This window comes from Larus michahellis, chromosome 5 (genome assembly GCF_964199755.1).
Source record: "Larus michahellis chromosome 5, bLarMic1.1, whole genome shotgun sequence".
NCBI lineage: Eukaryota > Metazoa > Chordata > Aves > Charadriiformes > Laridae > Larus > Larus michahellis.
The window spans coordinates 38,967,349-38,993,982 of NC_133900.1; the positions used below are offsets into that span (position 1 = coordinate 38,967,349).

Here is a 26,634-nt window from a genome sequence, read left to right on the forward strand (position 1 = left end):
CAACTGTTTCAAGTAATGCCAGATGTGCCCAGGTCCTTTGCCTCCATGGGCAGAGTGGGTTTTATTTCTCTAGGTCCTGCTGCTCCTGTCATGGGCTATTTGTGCAATACTTGTCGTTTTAGAGCACCGTGGATGTGTTCATGTTTTACCTTTGCTGCCGGGCCCTGGAGGAAAAAATAGGGCAGCACTGGCAGAGAGGCCCAGCGCCTGCTCCTGGAGGGGCAGCTACTGGGAGGCATCAAGCGCGTATCCCGCAGACCGCCAAACCCACGGATGTTGACAGGGATTCAGAAACAAGTCTTTATTCCCCCTGACGATTACAGTCAATGGCGGAGGGATTTTAAATATTTTTTAAGCTTTTTATTTTGGAAGTGAGTAAATTTCAGTACGGCAGCAAGGATATAGCAAAGGTATCACAGTAACACCCATCAAGAAAATTGCACTTGCTACACAAAATATAAAATGGGTAGGTAGTGAGGAGTACGTGAAGACAAAATGAGAACTTTGACAAGATTTTTCTCTAAAGCCTGGGCAATGCCAAGTGCGAAACTTAGGCACAGCCCCTACATCTTTAAACAATCTCTGTAACCTGCACCATCTGTAACCCAGGGGCAGCTGGTGACAAAAGCAGAGTTTTGCTTCCTAGCATCACCTGTCTGAGTACCTACGGTATGGGGGGTTTTTATTTTTGAAAAATAAACACAGAAACACGGTATTATAAATAAAACGAGAAGTGATAAGCTGCTGTCTGGCAGGGCACGGCTGGTTTATAAAAACGCAAGGATCTATTTCTTGGTTGATTGCATAAAATATATATAGAAAAAAAACCTGAATATAATTTCACGCTTTTTTTTTTTTTTTTTTTTTCCTCCTTCGTTTTACTCTGTGCCTCAATGCGAACGGGTTTGCTTCTCAGGGCCGCTCCGCCCGCTCGACCGCCTCCGCCGGGGAGAGGCGCCCCCTCCGCCCGCCTGTCCGTCCGTTCTGAGGGGCTGCTGTTGCCGGGGGGCGGGCGGCAGGCGGCGCTGCGAGCTGCGCAGGCGGCCTCCCGGCGGCCTTTTCCCTCCCGGTGGCGCCGAAATCAAACCCGGCCGCTCCTCCCGCGCCGGAGCCGACATGGTAAGCGGCGGTGGCGGCGGGGCCGGCCGCCCTCCTCCCGCTCTCGTTGGCGACGTGATCCGGGACGCGGTGCCCGGGCCGGGCAGTTATTGAGGCTGTGGGGCCGCGGTGCGGGGCGGGCATGGCGGGCGCCGCCGGGGAGGGGGCCGAGCGGGCTGGGCCGGCCGTTGCCGCGAGTAACGGTCGCCCGCGCCTCACCCCCCGCCTCCCCGCGTCCGCTGAGGGAGAGCGGCGGGAGCTGCCCGGTTCCGGTCCCGCTCCTCCCGGCAGCGCGGCTCCCGATAAACCCCCCCGTAGCGTGGGGCCATTTCCTTGTCTGGTTTCCTGGAGAGCGATGTCAACGTACCCGGCACCTGGAAGAGCAGGCCCCGTATCTACATCTCAGTGCCCGCTGAGACCCGCAGGCGGGGGAACGGGCCACCATTAATAAGCACGGGATAGCCGGGGGTGAAGTGGCCGGGCCGCGCTCCGGACGCGGTTGTGGGGAGGTGGGTGCCAGCAGGAGGAGTTGCTGTTATGCCCAAGTGCAATTAACAGCATCGGCCACCTCTGGCTACCTCCAGTAGCGTGACCCGCCGCAGAATCGATATGCCGGGTGTGTTTTGTATACGTGATGTGGAACACCTGGCAAAGAGGTAGGAGAGAGAAATCAACGTGAAAATTAATAAAACTTATCTACAAAGCACATTGATTGGTTACTTTTCTCTGTTTCTTGGAGCGGTAGTGTGAAACCTGGCGCCTGAGGGATGTAGCTAAGGGGGATGAGCACATGTTTTCAGAAATGCTGCTTAAATTTCACATTGTGTGCATATGGGTTTTGTTCTCTTGCTGCTAAGGTGTTACGGCTGTTTGGGAGGCAGGAAAAAAGAATCATAGAATGGTTTGGGTTGGAAGGTACTTTAAAGATCATCCAGTTCTAACCCCCCTGACACGGGCAGGGACACCTCCCACTAGACCAGGCTGCTCAAAGCCCCATCCAGCCTGGCCTGGAACACTTCCAGGGATGGGACATCCACAGCTTCTCTGGGCAACCTGTTCCAGTGCCTCACCACCCTCATGGTAAAGAATTTCTTCCTGATATCTAATCTAAGTCTACCCTCTTTCAGTTTAAAACCATTACCCCTCATCCTATCATTATACTCCCTGATAAAGAATCTTTAAGTACTGGAAGGCAGCTATAAGTTCTCCCTGGAGCCTTCTCTTCTCCAGGCTAAACAACCCCAACTCTCTCAGCCTGTCGGCATAGGAGAAGTTGAAGTGATAGAAGAAGCTGAAGATCAGTCTGTTTTCTGTTTGTGCTCCTACTTGCATGTACCTGGCTGCTCCAGGTTCTAATCCTGCAATATACTGACATCATTAGAGACAGCTGTGATGTCAGTGTGACGTACGGCATCTCTGGCTAAAGCAGAAGGAAGGAGACTTTAAAAAATATTAATAGTGCTTTTGTTAAATATAATACTGAATTGTTTCTGTTCATGTCTGTGTGCTATTGTAGCTGCATAAGCTAGTTTTTCAGTTTATTTTTTAGAATCTAAATCAATCTGGCTGTTTTGTTCTCGATGCACATTTTAAATGTTATGCTGCCCTACTGTGTGATTTATTTAAGAAGGAGGCAGCAGTTAAGAGTTAAAAAACGGTATCGACTCCATTCTGTCAGGGCTTGGAAACAAACCCATGTCAAAGCACCATGTTATTAGACTCCCCACTTCCACTGAGTCAAGGGCAACAATATTTATGTTGCTTTTTTTTTTTTTTTTTTTTAAAGGGAGACCTTTTTCTGCCAACATCCTATTTTGCTTTTTGTCCCCCTTTCAGTTTTCTGTAGCCACATGCAGCAGTGCAGGGTTTCACAGCCTGCAAAGGTGGGAGTGGGGTGAGGGGAAACACCCACGATTCACCTTATGGCCACTGCTTTTGGGTTGTTAAGGTCTGTGCTAAATGCTATTAATAAAACTCCAATTCTCTGTGAAATATTTTATATCCTGATTTTACAAAGGGCATGTCAAAATAGTGTGTCTGAAAGTGATCGGAGGAGGATATTTCTCAGTTTTGTGTTACTGGTATCAGTTTGTGAGTAGTTGTTTCTGCCTTTTGTTTCTATTTCAATCCATGTTATTTACTGCTCGGTCACACAACAGCAGAGAAGAGAAATAAAGGAAACACATTTTTAAAATGTGACCTTGAAATTCTAAATTTGGGTAGTAAATTTGAAGAAAGGTATGGTACCTTAAAATGTGCTTTGTCTCCTTAAAAAATCCTAAATGGCCTACATCTCACATTAGAGTCTCTGTATCACACGATAAAACACAATTCCAAACAAAAAAACCCCAAAAGATAGTCCCTCGTTTTAACAGATTGCAAGTGGATTAGCTTGGTGTAATGATCCTTTGGGAAGAAGCAGTTTATCTGAAAGCCTGGGGTTAGTGGTAAGGTATTTTAAAGGATGGCAAATAGAAGTAAATAGATTTGAGTTCTGAGCAGATGTTAATTATTCAAATGGCTGAATGTGTTGGGTTTTGTTTTTTCCTGTTCTAGTCCAAGAAAAAAGGTTTGAGCTTTGAGGAGAAGAGAGTTCGCATGATGGAGATCTTCTTTGAAACAGTAAGTAACTTTCTTATATTTGTCCTGCATTTACATACATACGGTGGGAAAACAGATCCTAAAAGGAGGTTAATTGTAGATGTAGATGAACTGATGCCCTGTGTCATCAATATATAAATTACAGGGACAGAGCTTGATTCAAGTACCTTCTGATCAGGTAGCTGGTCCCCTGGCGGAGCCAAGGCATGGAGGTGCAGAGGTGGTGTTCAATGCTCAGCGTGCTCCCTACGCTTGGAGCCAATTAATCTCATTTTGAGTCTGTTACCATGAGAGGGATAGCAAGAGGTTAGGAAGTATCTCACTGGAGTTTATGGGAGGGAGAAGAAATCTGAGCATTAGAAAAGATGAGAGCAGACCTGGAAGACATTGCTGGGGAGAAGACACCTGGATATCCAAAAGCAAAGCTACAACTATATTGGCGACATAAGTAATTCACGATGTTTCACCTATTAAAAAAATTACTGTGACGTTTAAGTACTTGAGCAGTGTGGTGCATCTGGTGCTGAGAATCTAACCTTGTCTCTGTCTGTGCTAAGAGGTTTACAGTCTAACTTGAGGCAAAATACAGTGACTTTAGAGTACAAAAGAAAAGAACAGGCCTCATTACAATAATAGTTTGTTGGTTTTCTTTTTAATTATCAGATTGTTCTACTGAAGGATATGCAGCCTATTTCCCTAGCAAAACATAAACATGCAGTGTATTTCCTCGCTTTTCTTGGCATTGATTTAGTGTAAAAAACCACTTTGTCTTAGATGATGCTGTCATTTGGAGCTAAAGTGTCTTTTATATTTTGCACAGAAAGATGTGTTCCAGTTGAAGGATATAGAGAAGATTGCTCCGAAAGAAAAAGGGATTAGTAAGTGTTTACAAAAGTTATTTCTCTTCATCATTTTTGGGACAGGTCATACAGTGTAAATTTTGCTGGCTACAATTTTAGGTTTGTGATTGTAATTATGGGGAAAAAAAAGCTAGAAATAGAGACTGGTCAATGGCAGGGCTGTAACATTAAAAGTGACATCAACAGCATACTCCTGCCTCGGTTTGCTAAAGTTTGTCACTTATGTTAGTTGTTAGGGCCAAAATGGGAGATTATTCAAACGTTACAGCTGACTCCAAGTTAACCACTAAAACATGGGATGGGGTTTTCCTAGGCTCTGAGGTGCCTGACTTGTAGTGACTTTCAGTCTATGAAGTCATTATGTGTGCTTAGGTAATGAACAGAGGATTTAAATGTCTCTCTGTAATGTCAAAAATATCTTAAAATGCTAATCCAGATGTACACAGTCAATGTTCTGTAGAGCTTTTCCCCCCCAAAAATGGCTGGACAGCTGTAAATGGAAGGGGTTTGTCTTTTTAATGAAAGCCCTCCTGATGAGATCCATTGGTTTAGGATTAGGTCCAAGAGGATTTACCTTATGCTGAGGAGTTGTTTTATATGTTCGTCATTCTGCTTCCTCCTATATCAATTGACAAAAGGGAGGCGAAGTGTAATGTTAGTGTAGGTGCCGCTGTCCTTGACTAGCACGTCTTTGTGGCACTGCAAGAGTAAATGAACTTGTTGAAGGAACTGCAGACGGATGTGAATATCGCAAAGCAGTGTTTTTCAGTTATGTCAGCAGCTAACAGAGGCACTCAGAGGCCTCTGAAGGGATGTGGTGCTGTCTTGGTTGATTTGTCAATGCATAAGTTTAATTGTAATTTGCAGGAAGGGGATGCAAAACAGTAAATATAAGCAATGTAATTTCACATTTAAAAATCTGGAATGTAGAGTTTCTAAAACCATTAACAGCTTTGAAACTAAACAGTCCAAATTCATCCTGCCTAAAATGCCTGGAGGCATTTTAGCCACACAACCCAAGCCCCATTTACTCTGAAAAGAAAACCATCTAGCCTGTGGAAGTGCCCCCATACTGGCATCCAGCCTATAGCTGCCAGAAGTTTGGATGTTCCTGATCTGGGATCCCCTTTAGACTTTAAATTTTCAGACACTAAAAACCATAAATTATCTCAAAAGTGTTTATATCTGCAACACTTGAGGATAATAATAACAACTATTTTTCTTTGTTGAACAGGTATCATTCTTAAAATGGAGAATTACACCTCACATTTTCTAGAAATTGAACAATTATGTTCAGAAATGGTTTGGATCCTTCTGACTGCAGAGGACTTTCTGTATTGGAACTGAATATAATCAAAAGTAAAATCTGCCCCTCCTGAGTCTGTAGACAGATGGCTTTTAAATGCTTTGATAAGCATTACAAAGTGAAATATAATTACACTCCTAATTATAAGTTAATCCGTGTTAGAATTAAGATTGCAAGACAACTTCTCAAGTACCCTCTCATGACTTTGTTCTGGTACTGTACTGTAATATGCATGTATGTTTTATGATACTCATGAGCGGTGTTTTACAAGCATCTGGTAGCAGACTGTATAGAATAGCAGCCTTTATGTATAAACTGCTGATTTTGAAGGGATTCATTCCTTCAAGTGAAGCATCAGGCATGGTGTCCTCTGGAAACTGGCCAGCTAGCTGACATTATAGTAAAATATTCATACAGATGATTGTAGATGGTGGCTTATTGTATTCCTAATTCTCCAAAGTTTAGATGCTATGCAGTTCTAATTTTATATTTTTGCTTTTATTAGCATCAATGTCAGTGAAAGAGATTCTGCAAAGTTTAGTTGACGATGGCATGGTGGACACTGATAGAATTGGAACTTCCAATTATTTCTGGGCTTTTCCAAGTAAAGCTCTTCATGCCAGGAAGCGTAAATTGGAAGAATTGGAGTCTCAGGTAAAGCTATTTTAAGGAAAGTACTGGTTTATCTAAATGGCTTTGCTTTTTCCTTATACCCTCTTGTCGTTCTTTTTCGTATTGTGCTCTCTCACATGTGCATATGTGCACGTGCACACACACACACAAAGATTTTACTATAGGAATCATCTGGCACACATGGTATGACATTCTTTCTCACTATCTTGCTATCACTTCAGAAATGTTTTGCAGGTAGTTCTTGTTGCAATTTGGGAAGACATCTTGTCTACTTGCTGCTGAAAGCATGTTATTTGTGATGCAAAACATCATTTAAGGACTTCCTCTATATATTTAGGCAGTGTATGCTTTTATGTGTCTTTATATAATGTAGGCCATCATGTGGTAATGATCTAAAAGCCAGGAGAGGACTGAAATGGATATCTTGAGTAAACATGGCAATGGTTTCTACTTACAGACATTGTGCTTTCCTACCTGCTTTTATCGGTAGCTTAATTTGTGAGCACTTGTGTAGTCCCATATTGCGTTTTTATTAGGCAAGAAGAGCAAATTGGTCATGATCTTCTGCAGGAGAGCAAGGCATCTTTTGTTGCAACATTGCTGTTCTATTGATCTGGTTCTTTCCTACTTTTTAGGGACTGTCTTTCGTGCTTCTTTTAATTGAAGTTGGAAAGCATCTATTCATCAGTTTATTTGCAACTGGAGTACATGATAACAAGATCAATAAACTAGCTTTATAGTCTGATTGCACCGCAACATTGCCAACTTTTCCCATGCTTATTTAGCAGTATGTCCATTCATCAAAGAATTGTTTGAATTAATGCAAAATTATTGGTAGCATCTGAACACTTTTACAGGCACTATTTTCTTCAGGCATAGCTCTGGTATCATTGTTGCCATTTTATGCATGACGTTGTCAACTTCATCTGCTTCTTTAATGTTCCAAATTTATTGTATAAAAACATTCTCTTTTCCCCAGCTTGAATTGAAAAAGAGTTTGTGAATCTGAAGACTGTTCACCAAAGCCTGATCAATGCAGTTGAAGTTGCTTTTTTATGTGTGTGTGTGTAGTGTGACCAGCTGAGCAGTAACCTTGTCAGTTAGCCCTTGCTATGGTTGTAAATCTCAGTCAGTGCTAAACTGAGAGAATCCAGTCCACTGTTCTATTTTAAACAACATAAGATCGTTTATTTCCCTTTGCCCTGAACATTTTCATTACTGGCCTGGGTGCTCTAGACGACCATCTGAAGGCATTTTGTGTGTCTGCTTGCGTGGATCTGGCAGAGGGCAGAAAGTACTGGTACTCTATCTCATGCTTGATGCATCTGCTGCAGTTTTTAAGATCAAGAGTAAAACTTGGTAGAACTTCCACTTCCTTTCTCCTTATTCACTGATTCATGTCATTTTTATGAGCCAGTGATACATTCAGGGGTCTGTGGCAGTAAGGAGAAGTACCGCGGTCTTGCCCATCATTAACAGGAGCTGTGTATTGACAGCCTTTCAGGCAGGTGCTTTGGATGGGTTAGAAAGTGCGGCTTGAGATAGCTCTTGTGGTACTGTATGGGTCATCAAATTTGTAGACTCTGTAATTTCAGGTTCTGCCACTGACTTGCTCTGTTTTGAGTGACATTCTTAGCATCTCAGGTGACCTGTTAGTATCACGGATATATACCGTACCTTGTGTGTACTGAGATGTGATTGATAATACTTTTTCCCACTGACAGTTTTGTCTGCTCCTTGTTTTCAGAACTCAAACGAGTCCAGAAATTAAAAACTTCCTCCATTTAGCTGGATAAGCTTGTACCATTTTAGAGTCTTAAACTTAGGGCTTAGAGCCTGGTGTGATTGGGCTTAAATTAATTTTTATTGAGTGTTAGTAACAGCTGATTCCTCCTCCAGTGAAGTTTCGTTTGCGTGAAACAGGAGATCAGTTTAACTTTGCAGTGACTTGGAACCGAGTTTCCTACTAAAGTTACTCAACTTACTAGTGTATTCACACAAATTTTAGACCAGGCTACTTACTCTGCCAGAGCCTAAATGCCAGCTGAGCAATTGAACAAATACATGCCAAAACTTCTGCTTTGTTCACCAAACACCCTGGTGCCACCGTCTTGTTGAATGAAAGTGGTTTGCTCTTGGACACTTTCTGGTTTTGCTCATGCTTCATATTATAGCTAAGCAGTTGAATAAAGGAGTTGATATTTGTTGTCTTTGCCCTTGGGCCCAGTCCCATCATGAATTTTAAAGATAATTGATCAAGCAGGTCTCTGGCATACCCTGATGAATATCTTCCTTAGAATGTCTTGCAGAATCTGCCTAATGTGCTCCATTGTAAATATCCAGGGGTTATCTACAAACATATGCTGTACTGTTTTAAATGTACTGTTACATTATTAAACAGAATACTAGCTATTATTATGGAATTATAATAGGCATGCAGTTACTGTATTGTGATGTTATTTTATGGTTATTTCTGTGTAGGAAATAAACTATGCTGATATAAACAGTTTTGCAATGCTAAAACTGTTCCAGTTGAAAGAAATAGTATTGTTACCAGACCCTTATTTGCAAACCAAGTCCCGCTCCTAACATATCGGCTTACTAAGTGCTCTCTTTAGACCATGTCATAAGTCTTTAAAAACACTTACATTTATTACCTTGCTTTTCTGATGAGAATGGAAATGTTTCAACATTTCAGGGAAAAACATATTTCACTAGCTGAAAATAACCTCTCTGTTGACACAGTGGAAAGGTGGCATTTTCAATGACTAGCTTTCTGAACATTTTTACAAGATGATAACAGATTCTGTCTGTGAGTTCAAATTAGCTATTTTAGTGTTGGTATTCTTCTTGATGTGAACGGATACAGATTTTCTTAAGGGTTTCTAAATCCAGTCACTGAGTATCACAAAACTTCTTGTCAGAACATGCAAAGCAGAGGAAAAGAGTAAGCTATTGTACCATTTCTGTTGCACGTTGCCTGTCTTTAATCATTCCTGTATACAGCTTGTGGCATGCTGAGAGACATGTTTTCGTTCTGCCTCTTGTCCAGATCGCTTCTTAACTACATGAGTTGGTCTCTTTCTTCAGCAGTTAAAAGCTGGAATCAAGCCGCCTTACTTAAAGCACAAGTTTAAAAATATAGCACTTCAGTTCATACTGCAATAAAGGCTTTTTACCAGGAGGCAGTATCTTTGTTTGCTGAGGGCATGGGTAAATAGTGAAGGGAAAGAGGTGATCCCAAATGCTGAACTGAGACATTTGAAAATAACGTGGAGGAATAGAACGAGCGTCTCCATGATGCAAATTCTCCTACTAATTCATAGCACTGAGGCTTACGTTTGACAAGTTGGGCCTGCCACAGGACCTTCTGCCTGCATACGTTGGTACTTCATAATGTGTTAGCAAAGTTGCTTGTAGGTCTCTGTGTCTTACAGAGCTTGTGATTGTGGGGAAGCTGGTTTAGGAACTGTTCTTGAAACAAAATTTTTCTTTCAGATTTTTTAGTGATTATTGAGCCACACCCCGACTTGAAGACTCAGTAGCAAAGAAGTCTGACTCAGTATTTATAACAAAGAGCAAGCCAGTTTTGTCTGGATGTTTAAAGTTATACCTCACAGTGGTTGCGTATACCCTAGATTTTTTTTTTGAGGAAGGATTCATTACGTCATCAGTGTGATCCCTTTGTGCAGAGAGATGGCAATCAAAAACACTGCTTGAAATAAAGTTTCTGTTGGCATAGCTTCCCCCTCCACCCCCATCTTTCAACTTGCTTTTGTGGGGGCAGATGTTTAGAGAGGGGTGCTAACTCCTGAACTGGCATACATGGTAAATCTTGTGCTGATCTGATTAGGATTAGGACCTTGGTGCTGCTCTCTAACTGAGGGTTACTGTTTGGGCTTCCTCCTTTTTTTGGAAAAGCAAGGACAGTGAATATATTTAGTTTGCATAGCGTCTGCTGCAATGTTTTTCTCCAATAGCTCACAGAGTAAGAATTGCTATGCAGGTCCCTATGGATTTTGTATTGATTTGTTTTGCAGTGGCATGGCTGCTTTTAAAGGTTTATGCCTTCTTCCAGATGCCTATTCTTCACCTCTTGGTTGTGCTTTGCAGCTGTGAATTGGACCACTGAAAAAGATGTTGGAAGTTGCATTTGGGTTTATAGTTGCACCAGTACAGCTATGAGATGATGAAACTAGAGCGTGGGTGTGAATTGAGAAGTATTGTTTTAACAAAGTTTATAAGCGGAGAAAATTTTAATGGAACTTCAACTTTATCAGGAGAACTGTGGAAGCTTTAATGAGAGGTGCGGGGTTTGTTTTTTTTCCTTCCATAAGAAAAGGTGAACGGATGCGGTTTTATTCTTTATCAGTATTTTCCTGTCAGTCAGGTTCTTGCCTATGATCAATTATATGTCGACAAAATGAGATGTTTATTTTTGGCATAACAATACTGGAAGCTTAGGGTTTTTATTAAACTAACGAAGAATTTGACCTATGCAGCGTAAGCAGAAAGATCATAATTTATTGATGATTCTGCTGCCTTTTGTTGATTTCGTAGCATGCATAAAAGGAGGAGACTGGAGGTGAGCAACTCCAGCATGTTAATCGTGGTCATGTTCAATCTCAGGCAAGAGCTGCTAATGTGTTTCATACAATTAGCCCCTTGCGTGTTTGGTTTTTGCACTGTTCTGATGTGTGTGTTGCTACAGAAGGTATATGAATGTGAAGGATATGTTACCTGCTGAAGATGAGAAGCATATACGCAACTAAAACCTCGACAACAGTTTTATCAGGTAGGAAATGGCATATCAGTGAGTGAGGAAAATAGAAACCTTTTTGATGTAACTTTAGTATAAACAGATTCATCTTAGATTTTTTTTTTGGTTTTTTTTTCATCTATGTCTTTGGTAAAACACTTGTGCTGTCTCTTTCAGATAAGGTGAATTAATGGTTACTTGCATTTTGCTTTATAGTGGCTTGAATTAAGTATTAATTAAAGTAACAGGTAACAGTGAGGCCTTTTTCACTCAAGTGCTGATGAGTCTGTAAAGCACAACCCTCAGAAGCCGTAAGGAGTGTCCCATCTCTCCAGCTCATCGTCTGCCATAGCCTGCGTGACGGGGTATCTCAGCTGGAGTTGCACAAGGCGGGTTTAGTACTGACACTACAGGGCTTCAGGGAGGCAGAAGCAATTTCAGTGATCCTTGGTAACATCAAAGAGCGTCTGGCATTCAGTATGACAGGGATATAACTCAAATCATAAGTTCATAAAGAATTACTATAGCATAATATAATATTTTTAACAGATAGGGACCTGGAATACCAAGTTCTTCAAAGATCTTGCAGGTATTAGTGTAACTATTGACAGCACTGTGAGCGCTGTAATTCAGTAGCTCAAGGGAACAACCAGTTTACTTCCTTTCCCCAGTCTGGTTTTGTGACATGTCGTTTCAGTGTTCAGTTCAAAACCATTCATTTCACCATTCTATTGCTAATTGTCACACTTACCTTATTTCTCATGATGTTGCTTTCTTGTGGATTATTCTTTTCTATTCTTAGGCTTTGCAAGGGAAAGTTTAACAGCACACAGTATTATAGCTACTCTTCCTTTTGAGACTGAGAGCAGGGTGGTGTCACCTCGTTCTGCAACAAAGATTAAACAGAATCTTTTCAGAGCAGGATACAGGATCAAGTTTTTATGCTGTTCCCTGTACTCCCTTCAAGATACATGTGAGCAGCACAGAGTCTTCTGTGGGGAGAGTTTCTGGCAATTTTTTTTTTCTCCCACTAAGCATTGCGTTGGGCCAGTGTTGGTTAACATGGAAGGGATTAGTTGATGTTTCATTCCTTAAATCCCTGCCCTAGGGTTGGTAAGAGGAGGGATTTTCACTTCCCATGACTCATATATTGAGCCAGGGGAAGAATTTAGAAGTCAGTACATCCTAACTCTCATTTGGCAGCTAGTTTAAAAAAAAAACAACCCAGGAATGAACTTGTCGAAATAGAGTGACTTCACATGCACCAAACTGTTTGTACTTACGAGCACTGAAATATGACAAGAGAAAGGACTTATTTTTTAAAAAAAAATAAAGACTCAGGGAATGCTATATTAGGAAATGCTTTTGTTAGGAATGCACATTGTTTGAAAATAGTTAATGGAAAAAAATAATCATATTGGTGAGTAATCTGGCTTGAAGTCTCCTGGAGATGTTTGACAACATAACTAAAAGGAGAGAACCTTATTTGTTCAGAATGCACACAGAAAGTTTTGAGTTTTAACCATCAGAAAGTTCTTTCAAGATGCAGCTTGGTTTATTTCTGTCCTTTTAGGCAGCTAGATTTTTCCTTCACAAATACTGTGACTTGATTACTGCATGAAAGTTGCTGTATCGGAGACTACTTGAGACCATTGCCTGAAGCACAAGAAAATTCTGCTGTCCCCATTGTTTCAGTCTGAGCAGCCTCCTCCTTGATCCAAATGACTCAATTGCCAGTGTTATTTCCACACGGTTTGGAGATTGATTCTGGACTGCAAGTAGGTACAAGTGCTCAGAGGTGGCTGGCTTAAAGTAATCAATCCTGAACTGAGGTACAAATCCGTGGAGATGACAGATGTTCAGTGAGGGGTAACAGACCTGATGGTGCTTGGAGTTGGGTGATGTTGCTGAAGATGCCGGACAAGATGCGTACTCTGGCTGGCACTTTCAATCAGCCAGGGAGTGCCTGTGGCACCTAGAGCTGTGAAGCAAGCTTTTTGCATTGCTTTGTAGAAGTGTCCTCAGTAGATGGTGTACCAGCCTTTCACAGAGCTCAGCACTATTTCGATTTTCAGCCTCTGTCAATGGTTTTGAATGCAGGGCCTCGCTGTTTTTTCTCCTGGTGGCAGTGATGGGCTGTCCCTAGAGGTACATGTGCAACACCTTTGGAATCCGTGGCCTAATGGTTTTGATATAACACTTTATTTTTTGGGTGCAAGATAGTCACGTTATGATCAATTGACGAGCTGTAGTAATTCCGTATTCAGTAAGTTTTTAAAAATACTTTTTTCATTTATTGAACATAAAGGACTTGCATGCATAAAGTGTCTTAAGGTTTATTGTGATCTTAAGCTTTGCTGAAATACCTTTTAGAAAAGCTTAGAGGTATCTTTTTAGTATGCATTTTATGAATGTTAGTGAATAGATTAGCATAGTTAAAGAATTGTCCTCTAAAACCAGTGAAGTACATCAGTACTTTTGCAACTAATACATGTGACTTCTGTTAGGAATTATTTATTTAGACATTTTTCTGTAATATATATATGCTTACAATTTAATTTTATTAGGTTGCAGAAAACCTAATAAATTGTCTCTTTCCAGGAAAAATAAAAATCTAATTGCTGAAGAGTTCTCTCTTTTAATGCCCTTTATAATACATAGGCAGGATCCCAATGTGTTGACTAAGCAGTTAACGGCAGTTTTCCCATATCCGTGCTGGGCCTCCCTTTTTCCCCTCATATTTGAGGGCATCTCATTTAACTTTCTACTTTATTTATTTATTATTCCTTGGATTGGCCTGGCCATTTTGATAATCTGCAGCCCCGGTCTGCTGGGTGATTTCATTCCCTTCTGGCTCACTATTTTTTTTCCTCTCTTGCATAGTAATGACTTTCCCAACAGAGGCAATTAGTGACCCCTCTCTATTTTCAGTTTGCAGGCTTTCAATGACCTGTACATTTTCTTTGAAATAAAGGACTAGGCACATAAAGAAATAGCCAACTGTGAAGCTGGTATAGTATGACTAGCTAACTTCATACCATCCAGTGGCAGTTAAGAAGTATCCTAACAGCAAGAGGCTGAGAATTTGCATCATTTAAACATGGAGAATATGTTGATTATATCTATGCCCATTTGTTTGTTGATCTTGTAAAGCTTATTCCCTGGATCAGTCTCCTGGAAGATGCTACTAAAGTTTTATTTGAAGCAGTCCGGGGTTTTTGTTACCTCATTGCATCTTGCACTTGAAAAATGTTGATGTCTTGAAATGATTCTGAATTTACTAAGTCCTAAAATGTCCAGCAGAGAATACTCGTCTAATGCTGTAACTTATTAGAGCCTTCTGGAATTATGTTTAATGGCATGCTACAAAGCCCTGGAGGGTATGCTTAGTTACTGCTGTCATGGCAGACTTCTAAAAATACGGTGCTCTGGAGGCTTCTGTTAGAATTAAGCAACCTCATAATTTGGTGTTCATTAGTTGAATTTCATGCTTTTCCTTTTACTAGCTGTTAATATGTAACTCGATTGATGGCAACTGTGAAGTGTAAGTTTTCCTTTCCTGCCTTCTTGATGAGCACAAGCTAAAATTGGCATGATTTAAGTGCAATTCTTTTTTAAAAAAAGCTGGCTCTGTAGTAACTGTAAAGATTATAAAGTAGGTTTGAAGAAAGAATCCTACTATATTAAAAAGGGTATATTGTTACTGTTCCCCAGTAGTGTATATTATATATTCATTCTGATATAATGCAGGAAAAAATACTAGCTGTTTCTAACAGTGTTTTCTGTGAAACTGAGAATTTTTTGGGTAATATCATTGCACGGTTTACCTTTCCTTTTTGAAGAGGCTTGCGTACTGGCTGCTGGCTCCATTCCGGACATTGCAATGAAATTGTTAATCTGAAATGCAAAGAAATTGGGAATAAACATGGGGCGCTCACTCCAGAAGCCCAATCAAATCTGGCACGGATGCAGCCCTGTGCCCTGCGGATCTGCCCGCGCCCACAGTAGGCACGGCAGCTGTGAGCCACAGTTCAGCACATCAGCAGAAACCCAGCACCCCGAGAAAAGTGTAAAGCTTAGGTGTTCTGCACTGTCTAGCAAACCTGTAAGTTTGCCTCTGCTGCAAGGGCAGGAGCTTCCAGCCTGGGGATAGGGTGGAGGCGATACTACTTTCAAAGCTGGATTTGATGGAGACAGTGAGTTGTAATCTTATTTAATTTGAACTTTGACTTTCACTTTAAAGTCTTCTCGTTCAATGAATATAGCATATTTTATTTTAGAAAATTAGCATGCATGCAGAAATAAAATACTAGCATGCAATTATATAAGTCTTACTTCATAGTATTTTCCTCTTCTGCAAGGAACAGAATTAAAAAACAATTTAAAAATGGAGTATAAAACCAAAATGTGTGAAGTTAGTTTGAAGCAGGAAGACTCTAGAGGAAAGATCTTTTTCGTCACAGTCAAACAGCTCATTATTGTTGAACACATGGTAGTTCCATCAAAGACTATTCTTTGTATCAGGAATTTGAGATGACTCGGTTATCTGTCTGAGCCTTACTTAAAAATGATTAAATTGGCATAAAGAGTGAATATGTGAGAGTGCTATCAAAACTCTGAAATTTGATAGATGTATTTTACTGAGGCTTTTTATTTTACTGATAATATCTCAGTGTAGAATTTGGGCTTTTTTAAACTCTGAGGAATAAAGTTTTGATTTGGTTTTTTGTAGCCTTTAGAGAGGACTTGAGCTCAGGGAATATCAGATGAATACTGTGTTTTAACTTGGGACTGTCTGTGCTTAGTCCCTGAAGGGATTGTCAGTGTACGGCCCAGCTGGTTAGGATAACAATCTTTAAAAGCTCTTTAGGGAAAAAAATAGAACTTTTCTTCTTTGTCTCCCTTTCTTTCCAAGGGAAAATATTTTTTCAATACTCTTTCTGCCTTGAACAGACCTGTTAACTATCACCTTGGACTTTGTACGTTTAGTAAATACACTAATATGCAGTAACAAGCATCCTTCATGTCCAGGTACTAAAAGTTTCTGTAGTTCTGTCAGTCATGCAGATGCTTTTTGGCTCTTTCAGCTTTCCCTATTAGACTGCTTGCATTTATGAAACAGGGTTGAAGAATGAGGCGTTTCAGCTTTTTTTTTTTTTTCCCCCCCTTTTTTTTTTTTGATAGGCTGATTGGGGATACGTGGTATTTGTATCTGAGTAGACAGCCATCTGTCCCTCAGGTCGTGCCAATTATGCCAACTCCGAAAGCAGACAGAGAAATTCAGTTCTTTCATTCAGGCTGCACAACTGTTTCTTTCACCTTTTGTCTATTAAGGAGATTGGCCTGGAGTGGTTATTTTCTGTTGCATAACTAGTACTTACCAAATGGAGTTGCAAATGAATGAAGCAAAAACAAAAGCTCACGGCAAGACATCTTCTCTAAGTAAACTTTAACTTAACTATTATGGCAAATCTAGAAAGATGGAAAATAATTGAATTAAAAGCTACTTTTAACGTAGAGTGGTTTACTATAGAGTAATAATCTTTAAAATAACTGCAGCTAGCAATATAAGGTTTGTACATGGATGGGTGAAGGCTCCAATGGAGGGGGAATTTCTCATTTGTTTCTTCTGGATACTGCACACGTTCTGTTTTCTTTATCCAAAAACAATCACAGGAAAAAGGACTCGACTCATATTCCGCATGACCTGAGAATAGAGCCATGCCTAATTTACCGTGTGATATTTCAGACTTACTCTCAAGTGTTAGCGTGCTAAATAAATCAGGATTATAGGCCTAAATTTAATCTTGAAACACAAAATGGATTGTGTTTGTGGGAGGGGCAAGTAAATCAGTATTACCCACATGAATACTCTAGCAAAACATGTAAATACTGCTTGAGGCCAGAGATCTAACTTCAGAATTCTTTTTTTTTGATAGTCTGATTGGGCATACGTGGTATTTGTGTCTGAGTAGACAGCCATCTGTCTAGAAATGTATTGAACATTTCTCCAGTGTTCAATACATCTCCTCCTATAATGTGGTATTTCAGAAAAAAAAAATCTTGAGTACAGAAATATGGTGGGCCCTAACTCTATCTCTTCTCTTTTTCTACAGTCTGTTTCCCATCCATTTTATGGTGTTCTCTTGCTGAAAGAAATCTTGTCTATTCTTCAATTTCTGAGTTAAAAATTCTTACCCTATATTGCTTTAATCTCTGCTCTTGTTCTTACCTGTATTTCTTTAACCATTGCAGTCCCCTAGTTGCCTCCCTTATGCTCCTTCTAAGTCCCAGCAAACATGATTCCCTGTTGCTGAAGTGACTTGTAATGTCTTGGGGTAAGACATTGCATGCTTCTTTTGTCCTACTTTCACAAATGTTAAAAGAAAAAAAAAAGATATTTTAATTGTATTTACATAACAAGTATGTGTTTGCTGTCTGTGCTTCACTAAGGGTACATCACATCCCTGACTAAAGTCCCAGTGAACCTGGGACCTTCTCCTGCTGTAGTTCAGTTCACTGGATGGGTTATATGCAAAATGGCATTTCACGAGTGGTAGGCTGGCATCCTGAGAGCAGAGGAGAAGTGGCAATACTGCAGTTCACGGTAGTACTCTCTGTTCCGCTGCCAGCATAATCAGCTAACTTAAAAATTTACTTCTGTGTACGTGGAGGCCCTGGCAAGTACATATTTGTTACTGTCTATGTAAAAGAAGTAGTTGTATGCTTACTTTGCGTAGTACTTTAGAAAGCAATTCTGGACCTCGATGTGCTGCCTTTTTTATTTTTTTTCTTCCCTCTTTTAAGTTTTATTGTTTTAGTCAACAGTGATTGCTGAGTGGTTTCTTTTAGTAATGTTCTATGCTGTTCTTTTAACACAACAGGTCTGTTTTCAATATTTTCAGATTGTTCTTTGACTGTTAATCTTTGCATTTTTACTCTCTCTATATTACTAGTCTGCTTTCTGGCTTCAAATTTTTTTTTATCTTTCCTTAAAATGTAGAGGAATGCTTTGAAGTACTTTCTCTCCATGCCTTCTGTCAATTCCGTTTAAGTTTTTCAGTGGTGGGTTAGGTTTAACATAGGAAATAAATGCACCCATCTACTGCAAATGTCACCCTAAAACTCTTGAACTGCTTTTGTTTAAGCTGAAGGCAAACAAGCCCTTGCCTCTGGCCTGATACAAAGCATAGCGAGCTTCAGACCCAAAGTAAATAACTTTGCAAAATGATAAACAATTAAAAAATGGATGTCTTGAATTCTTCTGTACTGCCACAGTGAGTGGTGCCCATGATAGCAGTAATTTTTAATACCACTTTTGGTTGAGTGTTTTGGCTGAAAGAAAACTGAGCGTATGATATTTCTCTTTAAGACCGTAATGACAGTGGGCTAACAGCTGCGAATGCTCTTGGTGGTTAGCATATGAGACCTTGGTTTGATTCCTGTCCAGTGTACATACTCTAAGGCCTGTGTTTGCATGGCTTACACCAGGCTTGTAGATATTTTAATATGCTAGGGAGACAAGCTACATGTTTGGTGGGATATTGGTGGTTAGAGCGGTTAAGAACGAGGAACCAGAAGAAATACGACCAACAAAAACTTTTGCTGCTGGAGGATAAAAATGCAGTCATGTAGAGCTAGGACAGTATCGGGCAGGTTTTGAGAAAGAAGAGAACTGAAACCTGCTGCTCTCGTCTGTCAGGGTTAAACGTTCCTCTTCCAAATGCACATCACCAACTTGCCAAAGTGGAGCCCTAGTAATAGTGCATGCATAGTATATCATAAATTACCTGCGTGCATCTGATCTGTATCCTTTGATAGAAACCTCAAGGCCTGTGCTGGAACTGGTGGTTGTCATCAGCACGTAGCACTTAGCACACACAGACTGCTGCGCAAGCGTGTAGCTAAACATTGTGAGACCTTTGCAAAGGAAGAAAGAACATCCCTTTGGGGGACTTTGGACTGAATTAGTGTTGAAGCTAGGCCAGTGGTCAGTTAATTGACCACAGTGGTCTGTAAAATTAAAGGAACTGTTTCCCAGCTCTCCTGTTTTATAGATGCTAGTTACTTCATTAATCTGCCGTTTTACAAACACTGAAAATGCTCTTTCTGAGAATTTTTTTTTACTTTTTAACTTTTAATTATTTAGTTTCCCCTCCTTCTTTGAACAGCATTCCCCTAGATGACATTTTGCCAGCTTTCTTGCATCTTGCTTAAATGTGTGCTGATTCAGAGCAGTCAGACAGATACAAAACTTTCTAGTACAGTAGAATATCTTTTTCTGTACTTGTTTTCCACACCTGGTCAGTTACCCTCATGGCAGAAGGTTGTTCATGTGTCAGACCAGACATCTCTCTTAAGAAACATAGAGGGGAGACAATAAGTAGCTTTGTCTCCAGATCAATCTCACTTCTATTGGCAGGAGGCAGATTTCTCTCAGGGTGGTTAATGTTTCTAGAGAAATTATTTGCCAGTTCTCTTGAAAAATGTCCCAAGATTGCTCCAAGGATTGAAATCTTCCATCTGCTACTGTGCTTCTTTGCAATCAGGATTTTTTACAGCTGGTGAGTGGGAAAGTAAGCCACTGTATTTGGCCAGATGTGATCCTCTGCTGTCATACATACACAACACTTGCAAGTTCTGCCTTTTTTTTTCTTTTAATGCCCTATAACCTGTCATCTACCATTTGCCCTTATCTCTCAATTAAGTATTGTATCATCTATATTCATCCTTCCTCCGACTCCTTTATTCTTGCTGTCTTTCCTTCTTTTATGTACAGTTATTTTCAGCTATGTTCCCATCTCTGTATCAAAGCCTTCCTGCTTCTCCCCTCGTCATAGATTCCTTGCACAGACCCTCGCCATCTGTTCCTCATCGTTTGCATCCTTGTCCTATGTTTGGTTTTTTTCAATATCTCACCTCCTTCTGCTATTCCTTTCCTTATCCTCATCTTTTATTTGTTGTCATGGGAATACCCACTGTGACTTCTAAATAATACACAAAGAGCTGTGGTTTCTTTTTATTTTGTAAATTCTTGATTGTGAAGACAGAATTAAAAAAGAAACAAACCCATAAATTAAAATCTGTGACAAAAGAAAGCAAAATCTTCAATAAAATTGTATAAAAATCATCATTGCTTTTAGACAGAGGAAGATCTCCTAGTCTTGTAACCTCATGGCATGGCGACCTTGCATGTTATGTAGGTCAGAATCTAAGAAATTTCTGTAGTTCTCAGTGTTTGTCATTACTGTCTCTTTGATGATTAAATGCTGCAGAATATAGAGGATCAAGAAAATAATAAGATGCCATACTGGGAAACACGCTTCCAAGCTGGAAACCAGCTTTTATGATTTTATTGCAACTCCCTGAGAGCTCCTTCTATGCTTCCATCCTAGAGAATGCAGAAACATTCCTAAAGAACCTCAGGAATACGAAAAAACAGAGGAAGCGACACCTTTATGGCCTCTCTGTTGCAGAAAGCATTGGCTTTTTCTTTGCACTTGTGGTATATGGGCCTAAATAAGATCCTTGGCTTCTCTGCTTCTTCTATGAGTTTTGTTCCAGAAAAACTTTTCGTTCAGAGATACCGAAGGATGTATGCTCTGGTATTTGTCTTCCCAGGGGTTCATGAACTGCAAACTACACCTAAGTACTTGACCTCTTCTGAACTGTATAATTCTGTTTAGTATGGCATAATGTGGGGACTAACACACTTAATGTTATATGAATTTTGTGGAAAGCCCAGAAAGAGTGCTGTTTAACTGTCCGCCAAAATTAAGATGTTGGTGGACTTCAAGCCACATACTGAAACCCACACTGCCTCTGTGGTTACATGCACTGAAAGCAATGAGTAAACAGCTGGATGTATTTTTCTCCAAATCATACATGCCTTGCCATTAATGTAATTTCTATACAAATTGGAGAAAAACTAAAATATTATTTTTGAAAGGAGACCTTCCTGTCTGCATGTATATTCACACGTGCATGAGCACATACTTATCCAGAAAGAGTAAGTAATTTTTAAAAGTTGAGTTATAAAAGGACCCCATAAACCCACTGAGCTGCAGTAGGGATGGGTCCTAATCTATATGGACCACCAGTACAGAGTTTCTTTTTACTGTTAACGGCTGATCTCTAAGACTTGGCAGTAAGCTCTATCTGATTTTTATCATGCATTTACATTTAATATGCATTTCTGAAAATACAGCCTGAACGTGAGTTTAAATAGAAATTGAGAAGTGATTATAGCTCCAAACCAGCTCTGTTTGCATTGTATGAATGTGATCTTGGTGTTTCAGCTGCACAAGAATATAAATGATATGGTTAAATTATCAAGGCTAGGGATTGCAAGAAATGTCTAGGAATGATTTTCCACTCAATGGCATCCTCAGTGAGAAAGAGAATATAGAAGTGGAGGCTCATGTGAGGGTTTTGAGGGGAAGGCGGAAAGAAACGTGGGCTCTGACAGCCACCTTCATTGTCTTTGCAGTTAGTGTGATATACTAGTTTTCTACCTCACTGTTGCTCAGAACATCTTAAAGCTAAACCAAAGAGTGAGTGTACTTACAAAGCATACTATTTTTTCTTTTTTTCTTCTTTTTGTTTTTGTGTTGGTTTCAAATGCAATAACTAGTTTCCAAACTACATTTTATTAGATTTTTTTTTTTTGCATTCTCATTCATCCCATTTAATATTTCAAGGCGCTTTGGCTAATGCTGATTATGTCCCTGAGGAGCGATAATACATCCTGCTCAGCTTGAGAGGTTCCAAAGTGTCTCTGGAAAACTTCCAACTAAACTGGAAGGGCCTGGTTCAAGATGGGTGGCGGATTAATGGAAAGAGGTCTCTCTTGATGAGTGATTCCTCCTGGAGTAACAGGGAAACGCAGGGAGTATTCATGCCAGCCCTGTGAGATTCCTCTGCCTCAGGCCTGAAGGAAGGGAACTCTGAAGTCTAGCAGTGTGAGTGCAGCACACAAAAAGAGGGCAGTGGCTTTACATGCCTTTGAGCTACAGAGGCTTCTATTCACCAGTATGCAAAAGGAATTGGGGCCGTGCCAATGGCATGCCAGACTTTGGGAAGACTGGTATCAGCAGCCGAGCAGGTGGATCTGCTACAGCTTTTGTCACTGCTTCCATTGAATAAGAAGAGCTGGAAAAGGACCAAAGGAAATCATCTAATCCAAAGTGTCCATGTCATGGAGTCCTTTGCATAGAGATGCCAGATTATGGTATGAAATAGGATTTTGGTCCCATGCTAAATGCGCAGTACATAACAAGATTATGTGTCATGGGAGTGAAAATTTCTGTTTCCTGTAATTCTTTTCTGTCGTTCAGAGCCTCAGACTTATATTTGGGTGCTTTTGTATTTATTTTGTGTTTATTTTTATTACACAAGTATAAATACATATAAATTTATATACTTTAAAGTGTATATCCACCTGTTTATTTAAATATATTTCTATGTATACACATTTTGTGTTTAATACATGTTACTGAAATAGGTTGATTTTGTTCTTTTTTTCCTTTATCAGTTTGCTGAAAGCAGTCAGAAAAAAGAGGCTTTACAAAAAAGCATTGAGAAAGCAAAAATTGGACGTGAAGATACTGTAAGTTGCTTTGGGGGGAGGCATCCTACCAGGAAATAGGGTTTAAAAGTATGCACAGATTGTAAATACTAATGTAATCATTGGAAATCCATTAAGAATCCTAAATACTGGAGATGAGAAAGGGACAGAAAGAAATCAGATATTAGATTATTCCTTAGTTGGTCATGCACTAACAAGTAAAATATTGACAACTGGCTGCTCCAAGGCTGAGAAAATGTCTGACTGCCTGAGGTCTGGTAATCTTCTGGGCTTTTTCAGATTTAAAGGTATCTTAAAACTTGAACTACCTAGAGGTGTGTATCAAAGTTGCTGAACTGCCAAATCTAGTAACCGCAAACTTAAGCGTTGAGGGTCTTATTTTTTTTTAATCTTATTTATAGTGTAGATTTCTAAATTACTGTTCTGAGCAGCCATTTAAGCTTGGTGCTCTTTGCATGCTGAAGCTGTTAACACTGCAAAATAATATTTAGGCTTCATATTTACCATATGTATGAAGTAGCATATTAGTTAGAAATACTTCATATGGTATTCTAAGTTGCTGATTTGCTTTGAGTTGCTCAGTCTGAAGTGGTTTAAACCTTCAATAAATACCTGCATAAACAGGGATGGCCAGAAGCTTTCAGGTGGAACTGAGTTTTGTAGGAAAGTGCCAAATCTTAGAATCCATAATGTTTTATAGAAACGCTCTGGGTTTGACTGTAATCAGGGAATCACAGGCACGTTTCTCACACAGTTGTGCATATCAAGTTTCCAAATGGAATGTTCGAAACTTGGGCTTCACCATGTGGCTGGCCCTAGTCACAAGAAGCTACTGGTCCTGGAAGTCCTGTTCTGGATGATGCTTCCAACATTTTGGTTCCGGATTATACATTAGGAAGGAGTCCCAAGAAATCTAGGTCATGATGTAGGTCTCTGACCTCCATGCCCCAGCATCAGGAAGCTTTTGATTTCCAATCTGCATTTTCAGAACATGCAGAACTGAATGTTAATTTTCAGAACATGCAGAACAGAATCCAGACTGTTGGCAAAAGCACTGCAAATATGGAAGTCTGGGGGGGGAAAAAACAAAAAACCACCAATCTCTGCTGTGGAGATTGCCATTAACTAAGAATCTTATGTTTTACAAACTCATGCTATTTGACTTTTTTAGTCTACCCAGTGCCCTAGCATGAGTTCTTTGAATATCAGCCAGTTACAGTGTTTGGCTGTAACTACAGGCTGAATTAGAAGTATGTGCTGAGTTGGCAATGGGAGAGCTCATGTTGAGTCAGTGTCTGCAGATTCTTATTGATCAATAGAATATTTAAGGTCAATATTGTATACTTTCCCAGCAACAACTACCATGTCATAAATATGTGAATTTATTTTTGAGACCACTGCTCTTAAATGGTGGGGAAAAAAGAAGGAAAAAAATAAATTCAGAGAGGGTTCATACACGGCATCCCAATTTGTGGAAGTGTGAATGGTAGGTTTTCCTGTAATGCTCTTTATTCGCAAGACCAGCACTCCTAAATATCGCTTAACCTTTAAGCCCCAAAATTAAGAGATCTGTTTGGAGTTTGTCAAACCATGTCGAGTTCAAAGGTTGTAGAAAGTTGATCTTTTGTGTATCCATTTTGGCCTTAATTTTTTTTCCTTCCAGTTTGTAGTCAGTATCATTTAGTGCCACTGAGAGTTTTGTGCATGCATAAAATGCTCAACTGGTTCATTGACAGAAAGCAGTAGTGAAAACAGCTTTTAAATTTACATATTTTTATTTTTTGAAAAACCTTCTGTGCAATAATTACTGATTTGTATTTTTGTATTTTTTTTGTATCTCCCAATGTACTTTGAATCCTCAGGCAGAACGTGCAGCTCTAATGGAGGAACTTGCTGCCCTTCGGCAGAAAAAAGAGCAGTTAAAGGCAGAAATAGACAAATACAGAGAATGTGATCCAGACGTCATTGAAGAAATGCGTAAGTTGTATATTGTTGAAAGTGAACTTTTGCACGGAAAGGTCTGCACTTCTTTAGCTTAAAATCTGGTATGCAGAGATAAGCCAAAGCATAGCTGGTTTTCTTTTAAAAGCTGTAAGAAATACACCACAGGTACACTGACCATTTCTTTTCATGTTCTGTTGTATTATGTAGGGGCAGTTTTATTGGTATTTACTCTGACAGCAACTGAGCAGTTAACAAACAATCCTAAAATTGAAATACTCTGATGCGTTAGAATTAATATCAGGACAATTCTTTCTGGAACCATATTAATTCTATAACTTCTAAGTGTGCTGAACCCTAGAATGTGTTTAGGAAGAGTCGTCTCTGGTTCCCATTTACCTTCAATTCTGCACTGGCAAAACAGGTATCTTTCTACTTGCTTTGTCTTGTCTATTTAAAACATAAGCATTTCATTAGAGACACTTAATTGTCACTTATACATAGGTATGGTATTACACTGTTGACTTAGTGTTTGTACTGTCTCTGACATGCTGGGTTTTGGTTGGAGTTTCTGATTCTAATGGACTACGAGGAACGATGAGTGACTTTACTACTTAATACAGAATTGGGCACTGAAATGTACTTAATATTCTGATCCTTAGCATGAAAAATGAAAAGCATGCATGAAATTTTATTGAATTTTCTCTACTTCAACTTTCATGTTTTATTTATTAGGCTCTTACATTGCTACCCAAACACCCTGCATATTCAGTTGCTGTAAAGCCAAAATGCCATTTGCGATGAGGAACAGGCACGAGCCTTTTCCTGAGAAAATACCTGACTGAATCTTTCCTTCTTCTTCTAAGTCCACAGCTTTAGAAGCGTGCTGAGAGAAAGCCAGGAACATAAACAGAGTTGGCAGCACACCCCAAAATTAGGCAGATATTATTTATTTTGAGGGACAGTGACATTTTTTGCCAGCTGCGTTCTCTCTCCCCGAGGATGTAATGGTATGCCAGGGAATAAGCAAGCTCGAGACCTGAGGTTAGTTACTGTGCTGTAAATCCCTCGCTGTGTGCTCTCCTGAGGACAAGTAACAGAGGCATTCCAGCTGATTCCAGCTGTAAAAATGAATGAGGTTAGGCAGATACCGACAGCAGAGGGATTCGTAGCGCCAGGTGTTTTAACTGCTGAGATACCCTTATAGTAAGCATGGCACCGAGTGCTTTGAGGAGCCTCTCTTTTGAAGCAGTTGCAGTAAGCATGTTCCTAAATACTAGGAACAAAAGGGCAAATCACAACTTGAATGCTAGGGCAAACTGCATTAGCTGGCAACACAAAGAAAAAGAGGGAAAGGGAAAGAAATGTAATCATTAGTTACTTCAGTCATGCCCTTCTCTTTTTTTTAATTTATTTTATTTTTGTGTTTGTTTGTTAAAATGTATGGAAGCTCCATGTGAGCTTCTGCAATGGAGGGATGAGCATTTAAGGGAGTTGGTGAGGTTAGCCTTGTGGGCTACCTGTAGGATTCCCAGGGGAATATGCAGTAGTGTTTCAAAAATAATTTGTCCCTGACCTTCAATTAAAAAGTTTCTGCTTCGTTATATGTTTCATCAGTCATTGTCGCACTGGCAGCGCACATTGTTGCTGGCAATGCATAAATGAATAAATAGCGATGTCAATTTTGGGGACTTAATGTCTTTGTCAAAGCTGAATGGAATTTTACAGGCTTTAAGGGAGAGGAAAAAAAAAAAAGGTTGGGGGCATTTCTTTTGTTCCAGAGTGCGGGGAAGTGCAAAGGCAAAACAAGATGCAGGAAGTTAATGGGTTTTCGTGTAAGAAGGCAATA

The 26,634-nt window shown here is 39.9% G+C and overlaps 1 protein-coding gene across 1 annotated transcript in view; it reads left to right on the forward strand.

Moving 5' to 3' along the window:
- Positions 1 to 1,030: 1,030 nt before the first annotated feature.
- MND1 (meiotic nuclear divisions 1) overlaps positions 1,031 to 26,634 on the forward strand; it is a 40,666-nt gene continuing 15,062 nt past the window's right edge. The window contains exons 1-6 of the mRNA XM_074588841.1: positions 1,031 to 1,119; positions 3,655 to 3,720; positions 4,520 to 4,577; positions 6,371 to 6,519; positions 22,791 to 22,865; positions 24,707 to 24,821. Coding sequence (XP_074444942.1) covers positions 1,117 to 1,119; positions 3,655 to 3,720; positions 4,520 to 4,577; positions 6,371 to 6,519; positions 22,791 to 22,865; positions 24,707 to 24,821 — 466 coding nt within the window. The 5' untranslated portion in view covers positions 1,031 to 1,116. The remainder of the gene's footprint in view (positions 1,120 to 3,654; positions 3,721 to 4,519; positions 4,578 to 6,370; positions 6,520 to 22,790; positions 22,866 to 24,706; positions 24,822 to 26,634) is intronic.